Source organism: Haliotis cracherodii, unplaced genomic scaffold (genome assembly GCF_022045235.1).
Source record: "Haliotis cracherodii isolate W230 unplaced genomic scaffold, xgHalCrac1.p SCAF_5, whole genome shotgun sequence".
Taxonomy (NCBI): Eukaryota; Metazoa; Mollusca; class Gastropoda; order Lepetellida; family Haliotidae; genus Haliotis; species Haliotis cracherodii.
Window position 1 is genome coordinate 38598228 of NW_027266308.1, and position 18043 is coordinate 38616270.

General features: G+C 41.0%; 1 protein-coding gene across 1 annotated transcript; it reads right to left on the bottom strand.

The window, feature by feature from the left end:
• Window positions 1-6029: 6029 nt before the first annotated feature.
• On the bottom strand, window positions 6030-18043 carry LOC139444394 (uncharacterized). Its single transcript, XM_071225357.1, has 7 exons — window positions 17988-18043; window positions 15600-15869; window positions 14691-14996; window positions 13383-13415; window positions 12859-12939; window positions 12120-12197; window positions 6030-7100 (listed from the first exon to the last, which is right to left on the bottom strand). Exons 1-7 carry the CDS (start codon window positions 18034-18036, stop codon window positions 6964-6966), a joined length of 954 nt encoding a protein of 317 aa, XP_071081458.1. The 5' UTR covers window positions 18037-18043; the 3' UTR covers window positions 6030-6963.

The following is an 18043-nucleotide window of genomic DNA, read 5'->3' on the forward strand; positions in this document are numbered from 1 at the left end:
GTTAGCCTACTCGATTCTGGTACATCCAGTTGACTTCACAGCAACTGTAACACAACGCGATTCTAGTTTCGATATGCAAATACTACCGGCATGCTTTCTGTTAGTATTCGCATGTCAGATGCGTGTAATGTAGTATACATATATATTACAGGGAAGTATTATGCGAGAACCAGATATTCTCACTGAAACAATCAGTACACGGAAGCAGATCGTACTGACCTTGGGGATGTGTATGAATGGCATTAGCTTAATCATCACCGCCGACATTGGACTCAAGTAGTTAGCGCTGGTTTTCGTTTTGATAAGTGGCCGACCATTGACTAATCAAGAGAGTCGGGGATAAATATTTTTGTTACACTACTTCAAGAGATACTTTTTGATTATCCAAAACTGGCTTCTACATGAGATATCGCTTGGGTGAGATCGGAGATCATTTTCTCGGAAAAATCGCTACAATGAAATAGTGACGGGGGGAAGGAGATATTTTCACGAAAATGTCTCCTTTTTCCCCGTCTCGAAATGATAGAAAAATGATATTTCACTTTTTGTGTTGGTGTCTACCGGAAAATGAAATTATTTCATTACAAATGTGAAACCTTGAAACGTAAATCTCTCCTACGACGAGTGAGATTTGTATATTTCTCATATGAGATATCAACATTATCATCGTATAATAAAACGTCATTTCTTGAGATTCGCAGGTTAATGACGTAAATTCGACGACGTTATTTATGAGAGTTAGTTGTCTTGATTACCATAAAATAAAACACTGCAGAGAAAATAGACAACTGTATGATAAATAGAATACCACACCTCCCCCCACACCCCCACACCCCCACACCCCCCACCCCCAACCCCCACCCCGTTTTCTGAAGAGAATACTAATGAGACCAGGTGTTCGCGAATAGATGAACGTATCCAGCTTCACCGCTGACACCCTTCACAAACACATGCGAAGGCAAGTCAATTGTTCAACTAAAAACAGCCGCAAATATATGTTTCCATAAAACATTTAAAGTTATATTGTCAGTTATGTTTTTGGGGGAGATACAGGAGATCTTCTCTTACCCTGATCCCAACATGGATGCCAGTTTCAGAAGTGAAATCGTATTAAGCCACAAGTATTTCGAGTGACTTTATCGACAAGTAAGTCAAAGTGTCTTGAATAAAAGCAATGAAAAACTTAACATATTCATAAGAAATCTCTGCCGAAAGCAGAGTCGATTGTGCGATTCCGACTCTACCATGAGCATATGTTTATGAATCACAATCAAATAGTGATGACACCAGGAGTTCGCGAAAAGGTACGCGTATCCAGCTCAACCGGTGGCACCTGTCACAAAACATGCAAAGGCAAGTCAGTTGTTCACTTAACAAAAACAAGAGACCATATTGTACAATTCAAAATAGGGAATTACATCGGACACCATTCTTGTCACTGATGTGTCAAATTTGGGTGTACTCCACATATCTACCGTGAAACTTTTTAAAAGCTTCACTGTGGCCTTGAATGTTGTAACCTTAATCAAACAAGGAATATAGTCAGTTTGACGTATGACAGTCATCTCGAACTACCTCAACTCGATATATCGACGTAGGCGATGTAAGATCAGTTTTTATCCTTTTTGTCAATGGGGACCCAGGTAAGGATAAGTCCCCAGCATGCTATTGTTTGGTCGAAAGAGGAGACTAAATTAGGGGGCATTCCTATGAAAGCCTATGTGTGCCACTTTGGTAGCACTGATTTATGTTGTTGTTTTTTAAATCGAAATTACTTCAATAAATTTTCTCGAAATAACGAGTGTTTTCTCGTTATTTCACATTTATCTAAAAAAACTCGAAATTTCTCATTTTTCCTCGTTGCTTGGATTATATTTTCGTTATTTCGACTATTTTCTCGTTATTTTTATCATTATCTTGTTGCTTCTATTTTTCTCTCGTTACTTTGATATTTCAATCATTTTCTCGAAATTACGAGTTTTTTTCTTGATTACTTCGAATATTGTCTCGTAATTACGATTGTTTTCTATTTACTTCATGTATTTTTTTTGACATATCTTGAAATAATGAGAAATTAATCGAAATTACGAGAAAATAATCGAAGTGACGATAAAAAAAACTCGAAGCATCGAGAAAGTAATTGAAATAACGATTAAACATTTGAAGCAGCAAGAAAAAAATCGAAATGTCGATTTTTAAAAAAATAAACTTGAAATAACGAGAAAACAATCGAAATTACGAGAGAAAAAGTTGAAGTAAGGAGAAAATACTTGAAATTCGGAAAATATAATCGAAATTCCGAGAAAATATACAAATAATTGAAATAACCAGAAATTTCAATTTTTATCACTGATTTTCAGTGATCCATAAATATATTTTTCACAGATATTTTGCCTTTCATGTCCAATGGAATCCGCTTCGTTGCAAAATCATCAAGACTGGTTATTCTCTAGTATTGGCGTCTTTTATTGTATATATTCGCATGATCTTTATCTATTAATACGTTTTAAGAATTTTGACATTGATAAACATTATATATTTGTGTGAACTACTTGACATGTATTCTCCTTCAAATCCTGTAAACGGGATACGATTCTTGGCGTACTGAAAGGGACTTAATTTTAGCATACGGCTTTGGTCGCCATTTGCTTTGAAACCTTTCAGAAATAGAAATGAGTAATCATTTTCTGTTAATTTGGACATTTTACAAATAACAGGGGAAAATATATCCCCATATATTATTTTGTAGACCTTTCAGAATTCACCTACCATTAAAGATTCTATATAATTTTAAAGAATCTGCTTATATATGATTACGAGTGCATATGCACACTGTGTGTATCAAGCATGTGGCCCTTATTCGTGAATTAATGTTATTTCCTTTTCCTCCTCTTCTTGTTTTCGTAACAATGTATTTTTATTGTTTACATTGTGCGACCAATGGAAAAATGATCTTGATAAAAATGGTCTTTATAACCAAGTTATAGCCCTAAACAGCTACAGCAACCCTTTAAAATGGAGATAAGCCGACAACTAACTTGAAGCATCTTTAAAATCTGTTCAGGTTTAAAAACTCATTTTTTTGTGTAAACTTTAATGAATTGTCCAGCAGTTATTAAGAAGTGAACAATATCCAATGAGTTGTTCCCTTCAATTCCTATTGTTTTAACATTCACCACGTGGAGTGAGTGAGTATGGTTTTACGCCGCTTTTAGCAATATTCCTGCAATATCACGGCGGGGGACGCCAGAATTGGGCTTCACACATTGTACCCATGTAGGGAATCGAACCTGGGTCTTCGGCGTGAGTAGCGAACGCTTTAACCACTAGGCTACCCGACCGCCCCTTCACCACGTGGACAAGTGGGAGGACCCCCTTTAGTGGATTGGGTGGTGATGCTTGACGATCTGGTTGATTGTTTGTCATCGCATCCCATGGTATCAATACCTGATTGTCTGACCCAAACTCTATCAGTAACAGGTTACCATGATACAACTGTAATATTGTTTACTGCGACTTTATAGACACAGACACAGGTTGTATAGTAATGGCGGTCCTGTTGTTTGGAACCTGACTCATAGTGGAAGTTGACGAAATTTCAGAGAAAATGGAGAAATCCTCAGTAAACTGACCTTTGGGGGCATCCTTCCTTTAACATTGAACGTAACTAAATATTCCTGTTTCAGAAATAATTTCCTCCTATGATCTCATTTTATGACGAATGATACAATAATTGGTGTCCCTGAGACATGTGGCACTATTTTAAATTAGAACTGGGAAGGTCAGCGAGAAATCAGTACCTAGTTCTACTATCTCTACTTTTTTTTGTTCCTGGTATTGTCAAGTTATTTGTTTTGTTGACCGCCTCCGTGGTCTAGTGGTAGTCCGCCCGCTGAGCGATCCCCGCTCGATCCCCGTCATATCGAAAGACGTTAAAAAGATTATACTTGTTGTTATCCTTCCTGGCGCTCAGCTAAAAAAAATAGTGGTCGACTCGCAGTCATTATACTGTGTCTGAGTTGGGTATTCATGTTAAACTGCGGCATGGTATCTCAGAGGGCATCAGTCCGGACAAGTACAAGCAGCCACACACAAACACACGTTCATTCACGTCCCTAAGTTTATACAGTATATTTATGAAATTATTTAAACTTTATTCCAATTTATTTGATTATTTTTACTCATTATATTCTTTAGCGTATGTACTTTTTGGTGTTTATATATTTGAATTAATGGCTGTGTCTCAATTGCCATTTATATTAATAGTAACACTTGCTAATCCTGCAGTGTTATGCACAGACACTATTATGTATTTACAAGTATTATGTATTTACAAGTATTATGTATTTACATGCATTATGTATTTACATGTATTATGTATTTACATGTATTATGTATTTACAAGTATTATGTATTTACATGTATTATGTATTTACATGTATTATGTATTTACATGTATTATGTATTTACATGTATCAAAATAAGGTTCACAGAAAATGGACAAATACTCAATAACAAAATATATTCCTTTTGGTATGCAATGCTTCTGTTACTATCATCTTTACCTTAACAGGAAACACATGGAGCCCTCACTGACAGGTCGCATTGTAAACACTGGTCTCTCTCTGCTTTCAGTTTGACTAAGCATGTCAAGATAACACACACAAAGTCAAGTTTGACTGACGTCAATGAGTTACTTACACATGCAAGAAACCAGATTGCCATTTAATGTGAAACCTTCCCCAACACTCGGTCAATATGTGACGGAAATAATAACTTCCCTATTTGATAACTGCATATAACATCTTATAAAACACGTTTTGGAAACAGCAGCCTATTGAAATAGATAAGGTGTTTGGATAGTGGTATTCGATGCCCCGTTAGTCTACATATACACTGAATGGTGAGTGAGTGAGTGAGTGAGTGAGTGAGTGAGTTGTTTTCTAGGTCAAGTTCAGTCAAACTAGATCCTAACTAACAAAAACAAATACTTTCTTTAGCACTGTATTTAAGATAATAGACGTTGACCTCACTCCTTCTCACCTTTTCCTCCAAGTATTAAGCAGTAAATAGTGAATAGAGCATCTCAAGAAATAGTACTATTTCCGGGTTTAAAATACCGACACAATATATTGTATAATCTCTTCTTTTTAGACATTTGAAAACGTGAGAGGTGGAACAAAATCGATTAAAGAAAATCGCGATCGATTGCATGGTCGTTTGGACCTTCCGATCAATATTCGATCATTTCAATCAATCTGAAGTCTACTACCAGGCAGTTTATAATGATACTAACATTGCCGAATACGACGTTCAGCGTACACTTGCCCAGAAACATGATTTTGAATACAATATATGTAATCATATTCCTACGAAATACGTAACTGGAATTCGGAAAAAATGATATATGAAACGAATATATGTTTTTTTTAATGCATAGCCATGACGATTGTTGAGTTTAACAATATACGTCAGTTTCGATTTCATCACACAACAGGGGCGGTCGGGTAGCCTAGTGGTTAAAGCGTTCGCTCTTCAGGCCGAAGACCCGGGTTCGATTCCCGACATGGGTACACTGTGTGAAGCCCATTTCTGGTGTCCCCCGCCGTGATATAGCTTGAATAGTGCTAAAAGCGGCGTAAAACCATACTCACTCACTCACTCATTACACTACAAGTCCGTCAAGAGTTATTTTTATATTCTTCCTCAGTGAAGGCTTAGTTCGTATTAAGCATATATTTGGGCCGCTTCTTTCACTTTCACTCAAATTTTGAGTGGGGGTAACGAGATGGGATTTAACAATGCGACAGTGAATGCACGTGTGTGTGGTTGCTTGTACTATGTCCGGACTAATGCCTCTAAGCCCTCCCCCACTGAGAAACCAAGTCGCAATTTACAATGGATACCCCACGCATGCTTTTCAGGTTATGACAAGTGACCAGCAAGCGGTACTCATTGTGAGAAAACATCTCTCTAAAGTACTATGGTCATTTCATGACAACTTTATTCTGATAATGATTGGCATGTGTTCTACAAATTCAATACGTTGGTATTCTGAAATTGGTGCATAATACTATCTATATTTCCCGCGATTCCGGCAGTTGTTCTATCTACACAATACAGAATTGATCTATATACAATGAATAGTATTCTCGTTGTATTTATATTATATTATATTATTCATAACATGTTATCATCCATGTTATTATTCATAAAATGTTACTATTCATATGATTAATCATATTATGTACACATATGGGCACCCGTGAAAATCGGAATAGAATAGGTCTTCAGCAACCCATCCTTGCCATAAAAGACGACTTTGCTTGTCGTAAGAGGCGACTAACGGGATCGGGTGGTCAGGATCGCTGACTTGATTGATTCATGTCATGGTATTCCAATTGCGTGAATCGATGCCCATGATGTCAATCACTGGATTATCATGTCCAGACTTAGTTACAGACCGACGTCATATAGCTGGAATATTGCTGGGTGCGGCGTTAAACAACAAACAAAACACCACATGGAATTCATTTTGCATTTCGTCTTACTACGCAATTTCGTTTCCATTAACCCATCTAAACAGTAGACTTGTATATACATGCTTAATGTAAGATTCTTGTATCATCTAACATTATCCATTTGCATTCTATTTACACAGTATGAGCTTCACGCTGCTTTCTATCTGTCTACAGGAGTCATACGTGCCCCAGCCCTAGTCGTCGAACGTCAAAGTCCCAGCGCCAGAAACCAATGATAGTGGGATCGAATCCCAGATTCGCATTGATAATGTTCTTGGTTTGTCAGTACCATACTCGTGCTGGTAGGTTGCACTAGAGCGGTAAACGTCTAAGATCTGCATCCATTCGGGGTTTCCTCCAGCATTACGCTGATAAAGAACTGATTCCCAAACTTCTTTCTCTACCCTGAGTAATTTCAACGTTGTATCTGTCATCTCTGTGGTTAGTATGTCTTATTACGTACATCCAGTGGCAACTCATAGTCTCTCGACTCATATATGCAGTCGTCTGTGACTCCTCCCGACACAGCACTGCTGGGGGCCTTGAGGCTTTCAGAGTCCCACTCTGATCCAGGGTGATCTGCAAAAGGAAATGATCGTTGTCTTTCTATGGAGAGGTTTAGAGTCATTTTGTAAATGTTACAGAAATGTAATACTTACTGAAGTCTACCCCTATTCCATGCATGTCTGAGTGGTTAGTGAAGAACTTTCTTTATATCTGAGCATTTCATACGAAATAGCATTATGTTTGTCTATAAAATACAGACTAATCCTTTGTAGAAAGTGCAGAATAATCCTTTGCACAACCGAAACTGTCTTGTTGCCAGGGAACTACCTACCTGTTGGTCTTTGATGCGCTAAAGGAGGCGGTGTTCAGTGTTGGTCCTTGGTGCGCTAAAGGAGGTGGTGTTCAGTGTTGGTCCTTTGTGGGCTAAAGGAGGTGGTGTTCAGTGTTGGTCCTTTGTGGGCTAAAGGAGGTGGTGTTCAGTGTTGGTCCTTGGTGCGCTAAAGGAGGTGGTGTTCAGTGTTGGTCCTTGGTGCGCTAAAGGAGGTGGTGTTCAGTGTTGGTCCTTGGTGCGTTAAAGGAGGTGGTGTTCAGTGTTGGTCCTTTGTGTGCTAAAGGAGGTGGTGTTCAGTGTTGGTCCTTTGTGGGCTAAAGGAGGTGGTGTTCAGTGTTGGTCCTTGGTGCGCTAAAGGAGGTGGTGTTCAGTGTTGGTCCTTTGTGCGCTAAAGGAGGTTGTGTTCAGTATTGGTCCTTGGTGCGCTAAAATAGGTGGTGTTCAGTGTTGGTCCTCAGTGCCCTAAAGGAGGTGGTGTTCAGTTTTGTTCCTTGGTGCGTTAAATGAGGTGGTGTTCAGTGTTGGTCCTTGGTGCGCTAAAGGAGGTGGTGTTCAGTTTTGTTCCTTGGTGCGTTAAAGGAGGTGGTGTTCAGTGTTGGTCCTCGGTGCACTAAAGGAGGTGGTGTTCAGTGTTGGTCCTTGGAGGGCTAAAGGAGGTGGTGTTCAGTGTTGGTCTTTTTTGTGCTAAAGGAGGTGATGTTCAGTGTTGGTCCTTTGTGCACTAAAGGAGTTGTGTTCAGTGTTGGTCCTTTGTGTGCTAAAGGAGGTGGTGTTCAGTGTTGGTCCTTTGAGTGCTAAAGGAGGTGGTGTTCAGTGTTGGTCCTTGGTTGGCTAAAGGAGGTGGTATTCAGTGTTGGTCCTTTGTGCGCTAAAGGAGGTGGTGTTCAGTGTTGGTCCTTGGTGCGCTGAAGGAGATAGTGTTCAGTGTTGGTCCTTTGAGCGCATATAGGTGATGTTCAGTGTTGGTCCTTGGTGTGCTAAAGGAGGCGGTGTTAAGTGTTGGTCCTTGGTGCGTTAAAGGAGGTGGTGTTCAGTGTTGGTCCTTTGTGCGCTAAAGGAGGTGGTGTTCAGTGTTGGTCCTTTGTGGGCTAAAGGAGGTGGTGTTCAGTGTTGGTCCTTGGTGCGCTAAAGGAGGTGGTGTTCAGTGTTGGTCCTTGGTGCGCTAAAGGAGGTGGTGTTCAGTGTTGGTCCTTGGTGCGTTAAAGGAGGTGGTGTTCAGTGTTGGTCCTTTGTGTGCTAAAGGAGGTGGTGTTCAGTGTTGGTCCTTTGTGGGCTAAAGGAGGTGGTGTTCAGTGTTGGTCCTTGGTGCGCTAAAGGAGGTGGTGTTCAGTGTTGGTCCTCGGTGCACTAAAGGAGGTGGTGTTCGGTGTTGGTCCTTGGTGCGCTAAAATAGGTGGTGTTCAGTGTTGGTCCTCAGTGCGCTAAAGGAGGTGGTGTTCAGTTTTGTTCCTTGGTGCGTTAAATGAGGTGGTGTTCAGTGTTGGTCCTTTGTGTGCTAAAGGAGGTGGTGTTCAGTGTTGGTCCTTTGTGGGCTAAAGGAGGTGGTGTTCAGTGTTGGTCCTTGGTGCGCTAAAGGAGGTGGTGTTCAGTGTTGGTCCTTTGTGCGCTAAAGGAGGTGGTGTTCAGTGTTGGTCCTTGGTGCGCTAAAATAGGTGGTGTTCAGTGTTGGTCCTCAGTGCCCTAAAGGAGGTGGTGTTCAGTTTTGTTCCTTGGTGCGTTAAATGAGGTGGTGTTCAGTGTTGGTCCTCGGTGCGCTAAAGGAGGTGGTGTTCAGTTTTGTTCCTTGGTGCGTTAAAGGAGGTGGTGTTCAGTGTTGGTCCTCGGTGCACTAAAGGAGGTGGTGTTCAGTGTTGGTCCTTGGAGGGCTAAAGGAGGTGGTGTTCAGTGTTGGTCTTTTTTGTGCTAAAGGAGGTGATGTTCAGTGTTGGTCCTTTGTGCACTAAAGGAGTTGTGTTCAGTGTTGGTCCTTTGTGTGCTAAAGGAGGTGGTGTTCAGTGTTGGTCCTTTGAGTGCTAAAGGAGGTGGTGTTCAGTGTTGGTCCTTGGTTGGCTAAAGGAGATAGTGTTCAGTGTTGGTCCTTTGAGCACTAAATGAGTTGTGTTCAGTGTTGGTCCTTTGTGTGCTAAAGGAGGTGGTGTTCAGTGTTGGTCCTTGGTGCGCGAAAGGAGGTGGTGTTCAGTGTTGGTCCTTGGTGCGCTGAAGGAGATAGTGTCCAGTGTTGGTCCTTTGAGCGCATATAGGTGATGTTCAGTGTTGGTCCTTGGTGTGCTAAAGGAGGCGGTGTTAAGTGTTGGTCCTCGGTGCGCCAAAGGAGGTGATGTTCAGTGTTGGTGGTGTTCAGTGTTGGTCCTTGGTGGGCTAAAGGAGGTGGTGTTCAGTGTTGGTCCTTGATGCGCTTACAGAGGTGACAGTCAGTACTATTCCTTGATCCGATGACAGAGCTATGGTCAGTGTTGGCCAGTGTCCCATATGGGCTGACGGAGGTGTCGGTCAGCGATAACGCTTGGTTCGCTCATGACAGAGTTGACGGTCAGTGACAACGCTGACAGAGGTGACTGTGACTGATAATACTGAGGTAACAGCTAGTATTTTCTAGTGATGATGAAGGTGACGGTCACTTGATGCGGTAAGAGGTTTTTAGGAGATAAAACGCAATCACAAATAAAACAAACATATATATATCGAGGTAGACGTGCTATTATTACCTTCAATGGCTTCAGGGCCCTCAGCGCTACCTGTTATATACGTCACTCCATACTTAGACATTGCATGCTTTCCCAGCCCTGTTGACAAAGCAGAAATACATGTAATGTATACATCATATCACTCGATACTTAGACATTGCACGCTTTCCCAGCCCTGTTGACAAAGCAGAAATACATGTAATGTATACATCATATCACTCGATACTTAGACATTGCACGCTTTCCCAGCCTTGTTGACAAAGCAGAAATACATGTAATGTATACATCATATCACTCGATACATAGACATTGCACGCTTTCCTAGCCTTGTTGACAAAACAGAAATACATGTAATGTATACATCATATCACTCGATACTTAGACATTGCACGCTTTCCCAGCCCTGTTGACAAAACAGAAATACATGTAATGTATACATCATATCACTCGATACTTAGACATTGCACGCTTTCCTAGCCTTGTTGACAAAACAGAAATACATGTAATGTATACATCATATCACTCGATACATAGACATTGCACGCTTTCCTAGCCTTGTTGACAAAACAGAAATGCATGTAATGTATACATCATATCACTCGATACTTAGACATTGCACGCTTTCCTAGCCTTGTTGACAAAACAGAAATACATGTAATGTATACATCATATCACTCGATACTTAGACATTGCACGCTTTCCCAGCCCTGTTGACAAAACAGAAATACATGTAATGTATACATCATATCACTCGATACATAGACATTACACGCTTTCCAAGCCCTGTTGACAAAGCGGAAATACATGTAATGTATACATCATATCACTCAATACTTGGTCCTTTGTGCGCTAAAGGAGATGGTGTTCAGTGTTGGTCCTTTTTGCGTTAAAGGAGGTGGTGTTCAGTGTTGGTCCTCGGTGCGCTAAAGGAGGTGGTGTTCAGTGTTGGTCCTTGGTGCGCTAAAGGAGGTGGTGTTCAGTGTTGGTCCTTTGTGCGCTAAAGGAGGTGATGTTCAGTGTTGGTCCTCGGTGCGCTAAAGGAGGTGATGTTCAGTGTTGGTCCTCGGTGCGCTAAAGGAGGTGGTGTTCAGTGTTGGTCCTCGGTGCGCTAAAGGAGGTGGTGTTCAGTGTTGGTCCTTGGTGCGCTAAAGGAGATGGTGTTCAGTGTTGGTCCTTTGTGCGCTAAAGGAGGTGATGTTCAGTGTTGGTCCTCGGTGCGCTAAAGGAGGTGATGTTCAGTGTTGGTCCTTGGTGCGCTAAAGGAGGTGATGTTCAGTGTTGGTCCTTGGTGCGCTAAAGGAGGTGATGTTCAGTGTTGGTCCTTTGTGCGCTAAAGGAGGTGATGTTCAGTGTTGGTCCTCGGTGCGCTAAAGGAGGCCGTGTTCAGTGTTAGTCCTTGATGCGCTAAAGGAGGCCGTGTTCAGTGTTAGTCCTTGGTGCGCTAAAGGAGGCCGTGTTCAGTGTTGGTCCTTGGTGCGCTAAAGGAGGCCGTGTTCAGTGTTGGTCCTTTGTGGAGTAAAGGAGGTGGTGTCAGTGTTGATCCTATATGGGCTGACAGAGGTGGCGGTCAGTGATAATACTTGATACGCTGACAGATGTTACGGTCAGTGATAACGCTTAGGGCGCTGACAGAGTTGACGGTCAATGATAACGCTTAGGGCGCTGACAGAGTTGACGGTCAGTGATAACGCTTGGTTCGCTGACAGAGTTGACGGTCAGCGATAACGCTTAGGGCGCTGACAGAGTTGACGGTCAGTGATAACGCTTAGGGCGCTGACAGAGTTGACGGTCAGCGATAACGCTTAGGGCGCTGACAGAATTGACGGTCAGTGAGAACGCTTAGGGCGCTGACAGAGTTGACGGTCAGCGATAACGCTTGGTTCGCTGACAGAGTTGACGGTCAGCGAAAACGCTGACAGAGGTGACTGTGACTGATAATACTGAGGTAACGGCTAGTATTATCTAGTGATGATGGAGGTGACGGTCACTTGATGCAGTAAGAGTTTTTTTAGAAGATAAAACGCAATCACAAATAAAACAAACATATATATATCGAGGTAGACATGTTGTTATTACCTTCAATGGCTTCGGGATCCTCAGCTCTATCTGTAATATTCGTCACTCGATACTTAGATATTGCACGCTTTCCCAGCCCTGTTGACAAAGCAGAAATACATGTAATGTATACATCATATCACTCGATACATAGACATTGCACGCTTTCCCAGCCTTGTTGACAAAGCAGAAATACATGTAATGTATACATCATATCACTCGATACATAGACATTGCACGCTTTCCTAGCCTTGTTGACAAAACAGAAATGCATGTAATGTATACATCATATCACTCGATACTTAGACATTGCACGCTTTCCTAGCCTTGTTGACAAAACAGAAATACATGTAATGTATACATCATATCACTCGATACATAGACATTGCACGCTCTCCCAGCCTTGTTGACAAAGCAGAAATACATGTAATGTATACATCATATCACTCAATACATAGACATTGCACGCTCTCCCAGCCTTGTTGACAAAACAGAAATGCATGTAATGTATACATCATATCACTCGATACTTAGATATTGCACGCTTTCCCAGCCTTGTTGACAAAACAGAAATGCATGTAATGTATACATCATATCACTCGATACTTAGATATTGCACGCTTTCCCAGCCTTGTTGACAAAACAGAAATGTACATGCAGTCAGAATGTTTAAATCAGGTTTGCTAAATTTGTTGTATTTAGATTAAGAAAGTACCAGATATACAGATAAACTGCGGTGTTTGAAAGCAGGTTTTCCTACCTCTATATGTCAAACCGCATCCCACCATCAGAGCCAGGACACCACAGAACAATGCCAGTAACGCGCCGATGTAAAGTGGACCTTGAAAATATAACCCAAAGAAGTTATACATTCTTTATCCACGAACAGACAAAGGAGAATACAGGATAATATAAATCCCTTTTATTATTATAAGGCCTTTATGCCTTAAAGATTTAAAGTGTCCTATTGTTTAATGGTCCCGGCGTTTGACGTAACACACTTTTTTTTTCTTATCTTCCTGATATCTCTTTTTTATGTTCTGCCTACAGATTACAGATTTTGTACATCTGCTGGAATGAGTACACAATGTGACTTGATTTTGATTCCAACAGGCATTCAAACAGCATCAAGCTAACCTGACAAAATGTTTTGCTGTCTACACAATTATTAACTGAAGTTTTCATTTTTCATTGTTCAGTGAGCAATGAATATATACGTACACTCCTATTTTGCACATCAATATGTTATTTCAAACCATTGCCAGAGTCCAAAGTTCAACTTACTTGAGAAGGAAGGTTTCCCCGTGTCTGTCTCATCTGGCAATAAATAAGGAAACAAGTACAACAAATTAGTGTATGATTAAATAAAGGATGGTGTGGTATATGGTATATTAGGCTGAGCGAGTGGGTGGGTGGTTTTGGCTCAACAGGCTGTGGTGTAATGAGGTGATAATAACTGTGTACGTGGCTTTGGTTTAACACCACTGTGGACGTGTTTACAGAATTTCGGTGACATTACACCTCTTCAGCTTGAGGGGCGGTCGGGTAGCCTAGTGGTTAAAGCGTTCGCTCGTCACACCGAAGACCCGGGTTCGATTCCCGACATGGGTACAATGTGTGAAGCCCATTTCTGGTGTCCCCCGCCGCGATAATGCTGGAATATTGCTAAAAGCGGCGTAAAACCACACCCACCCACCCACTCACTCACTCACGCACGCACGCACGCACGCACGCACGCACGCACGCACGCACGCACGCACGCACGCACTCACTCACTCACTCACTCACTCTCTCTCTCTCTCTCTCTCTCTCTCTCTCACTCTTCATCTTGAGGTTAGAGAAAAAAGGAAGTGATGCGGATCTTAGCTGTGTCCCACTATATTGAAACCCACGGTCATAAAAAGCTGGTACCCCCGAGGGATGCATCTCTGCACATTACATGCTGGCGAACTCCCCAGCATTGTCAAATAATATTGGACATAAGTAAAGTAGAAATCAGCTTTACTGAAAATTCATTTGATCAATAACTGCATGATATGTTTAAAAGTTTCCACACAAATTGTGAATTATTTATCATTATGTACACTGACTACATTTATATTGAAACCTTGTAGAACAGGGATATATCTACTTGGTAAACACGCTTCACAAATCCCCTCACAGACGGCTGCTGTCCGAAAACTGGGATGTTTCTTCCGAAACATGGCTATTGTTTAATCTGTATGATTTAGGAACGTTTAAATACCGTTCTGGTAAGATTTCTGTATTCTGCGTCACCTTGATACATTAATCTTGAAAAGTATTAATCCGAATCATTGCACTGGTAACAGTGCCGTCTTGATTAACGAGGTTTCTGTACATAGTAGATTCTAAGGCTCAGACGAAGGGGGCACGGGTCGAAGCCGTCAGACACCTATCATCGTGGCTTCTAATCCCAGTTTCTCCCTGATAATGTTTCTTAGTTTTGACGTGGACATCATCAAAGCGGCAAACGTCTTAGACTTGCATCAATTCGAGCTTCCCACATTACGCTGACGCGCCGTCATGCAACTGAAATAGGGTAAGTTCAAAGCGGCGATAAACCAAACTCACACTTGCCATGAATAATGATGCTGTAGTTGTAGCTGTAGAAGCCCCTGACGTTGGAGATGGTGATTCTATACAGTCCGGCATCCTTCTCCGTCACATCCACATGGTCTACCTGCAGCTCGTAGGATGTGCCGGATATTTGAAACAGTTTGTAACTACTCCTTGTGCGATCTACTTCAGTCATACTTCCACTGGACAAGATTCGATACCAACTCACGATTTGGGGTTCGGGGTTTGCTGTTAGGTTCAAGTGTATCCTTTCCGATGTACTATGTCTTTTCACGGTGCTAACGTTGACACGCGGGGCACCTGAAAAATACGGGTAACGCCTACAAGCTAACAGTGTAATTGAAGAGAAGGGGCACTACAGTGTATATATAGACAAATTGTAAATGAAGCAATCAGTGCAAATAAGTCCCTTCCCATTAATGATCGGTATCTTTGAAGTTGGACAACCCTCAACTTCCGCAATGTGTAGAGTTCCGTCCCATTGGGTGTGTGGTGGGTGCTTTGGGTGTGTGTGTGTGTGTGTGTGTGTGTGTGTGTGTGTGTGTGTGTGTGTGTGTGTGTGTGTGTGTGTGTGTGTGTGTGTGTGTGTGTGTGTGTGTGTGTGTGTGTGTGTGTGTGTGTGTGTGTGTGTGTGTGCCTGTTTTGTTTGTCCTAGCACACTGAGATACCATACTGCAGTTTAACATGGATACACCACTCAGACGCAGTATCCCGACTGCGAGCGAGTACGAATCTTGTATTCGAAAATAAAATTAGCGGATCCTGGCACACTTGGCTAGGTTACTTTATGAGATGCGGAATTAATTGTCGAATTATATGAAAACTTCTTCCACCAGAAATATATGCTATTTCTTTATATTATTTGCAAAACGAAACATCTCCTTTAAGGGAATTAATACTTACGTTCAGCTGTAATTGTGAAAGAGTAGCTCCGGGTGGGAATGCAGGAACAATTAAACCTCTGTTCACTTTTCCAAATGAAACGGCGGATTTTCAGCTTAAATCCTTCCACAACGAAGTTAGAGTTATTCTTTGGTATCACTTTGTTATTTCTCGTCCAATTACAGTTCTTATGTTCAGGGTAAGTGGACGAATTATTCCGACATTGTAGAGTAAATGGTTTGTAAATTACAGCAGCGCCTCCAGTTTCCACAGGCTTGGTTGGTGTAGTATCTGAAAGAGAAAACATTAACTAACAGTAAGAAGAAATGGCTACGTCGACGCTAGGGCGACTTAATAGCTCACGTGGTCATACGCTACATCGTATCCCTACGGCGTTGATTGATGCTCATTATATATATTGTCTGGTCCACACTCCAGACCAGAGTCCACAATATTGCTGAGTTGATGAATTCCATTATTTGTTTATTTGTCCATCTTTATAAAACGAAAGAATACATTTTTACACAGATTCTACTACATCAACCCTTCTACATAAAATTATTTTGCTTTTCAATAATTCACGATTAGGAACATCGAAAAGCCTGTCCAAATTCTGTAAAATCATCGTTTAAACCTATCAAGTAACTCTGCCTCTTATTGAATTGCATATATATTACTACCCTACTGAATCTGTATAAACATGCATGAATGCATGCTCGACAAAGATGTCTTTGAATCTGTTCTACTTAATGTATATGCATTATATTTTTGAATTAATTTTGTACCTCTGATGCCGCTGATAGCGGCCTGAGTGTAAATAAAGGTTAAGTTCAGACAACAAAGCTAAACAAATAAGCTAAACATGGATGCTAGTGGGTCAAGACGTTCATCTCTGCAAACCGTTGATATGGTTTGTTGATGTTGTCGATCATATACACAATGCGCATCAATTTCTCACTTTGAGATATGCTTTTACAAGTCATTATACTGTGTCTAAATGGGGTATTCATGTTAAACTGCAACATGGTATCACAGTTGGCTAGCACTATAAATCAGTTTGGACTAGTACAAGCACCACACACACATTCACACACACACAGACGGACGCACGCACGCACGCACGCACACACACACAATATATATATATAAGTGCAATAATCTTGGACGCGACGTTAAATCCCATTTCACCTAACCTCACCCCTTATCTTCTATACAAGATCATTAAAACATAACCCAGCGAGGGCTCAATGCTATCTTTTGCTCGGGAAGAGTTCAGCGGAGATATATATATATAGACATTTTCATTAACACCCAGTACAGAGTGGATGACATCTATAAAGACACAGGGATAGTCAATCGCACATTTTATAAACCTTTTCATTGGGATCGCTATTTGTAAGAGACTTCTTTCTATAGGCATTAAAACCTATTGTGAGGTTTTACCTTCCAGTCGGGTTAAATCTCATAAATAGGGACGTTGTAATGTCCCTGGGATTTTATAGGATATTCAAGCCATATTGGCTATAATATCCCAGGGATTTTATATAATATCCTGGGTATTTTATTAATGTAACATGTAATGAAAGGTAAAATCGAATGACAAATGTTTTCTGTATATTCCCGAGGATCGAACTCGCAAAGTTCATATCTGTAACCCAGTGAGTGTACCACGAGGCTACAGAGGTGTTAATAACCTACACTGGTTTTTAGAATGCCCTTTTCAAGATCCGTACGCCAGAAACAGATATTTTACGCGCGTTTCCTAAGGTTCATGGAAAGTATGTTCGAAACATAAAAAATGTTGATAAATGTTGTTTTAAGTTTCTTTTTTCGGTTTATAAGTACGGAAAAACACTTTCGCTCGGTTTTGGTAGACAGAGCATCTGTCTACCAAAACTTCGTAAGCGTGTTTTCTCCAATATATACAAACTTAAAGTGAATACAAATTTAGGAGATGCAATCTTCGGCATCGAATACACAATAACACCCGCAAATATGAAAACACATATCAACATAAAAAGTTATCAATCCTTTTCGGTAGCATTCTTATAACCTAGAACTGGAATCGTGCTCAAACCAAGTCTTCCATAAAACATTTTGAAAGATTTACTGAGGTCTTGATACGTGTGACATTAATCAAACATTTGTTTTAGATTCAGAGGTGACTTTATGGAAACGGTACCTTTTCTCGTGTGAGGGTCATGTGATTTAGGAATATTAGCAGGGGACGGCAAATAATGGGCTTTAGACTGTGTCCCCTTTCTGGGATACGAATCCGGACCTCGAATGTCTTAAGCGATAGGCTAACAGTTTTCCTAGTGGGGGCATGAACGCGATAAGCTGTAATATTCAATGACATCGTAAAATCAACATTGTGAAACTAAATTCTTAGAAAACTTAAATACTTACAAACACTGGTGTTTAGTAGAACCACGAGGAGTAGAATAGGCAGGCACATGGTGTGG

What these genes read in the sequence shown, in the direction of transcription:
- LOC139444394 (XM_071225357.1), bottom strand. Translation starts at nt 18,036, where the DNA reads ATGTGCCTGCCTATTCTACTCCTCGTGGTTCTACTAAACACCAGTGTT. An exon ending in CATCATTATTCATGGCAAGT is followed by an intron (nt 13,416 to 14,690) that starts GTGAGTTTGGTT and finishes ATTTATTGCCAG; the next exon opens with ATGAGACAGACACGGGGAAA. An exon ending in ATGCGGTTTGACATATAGAG is followed by an intron (nt 12,198 to 12,858) that starts GTAGGAAAACCT and finishes CTTTGTCAACAG; the next exon opens with GGCTGGGAAAGCGTGCAATA.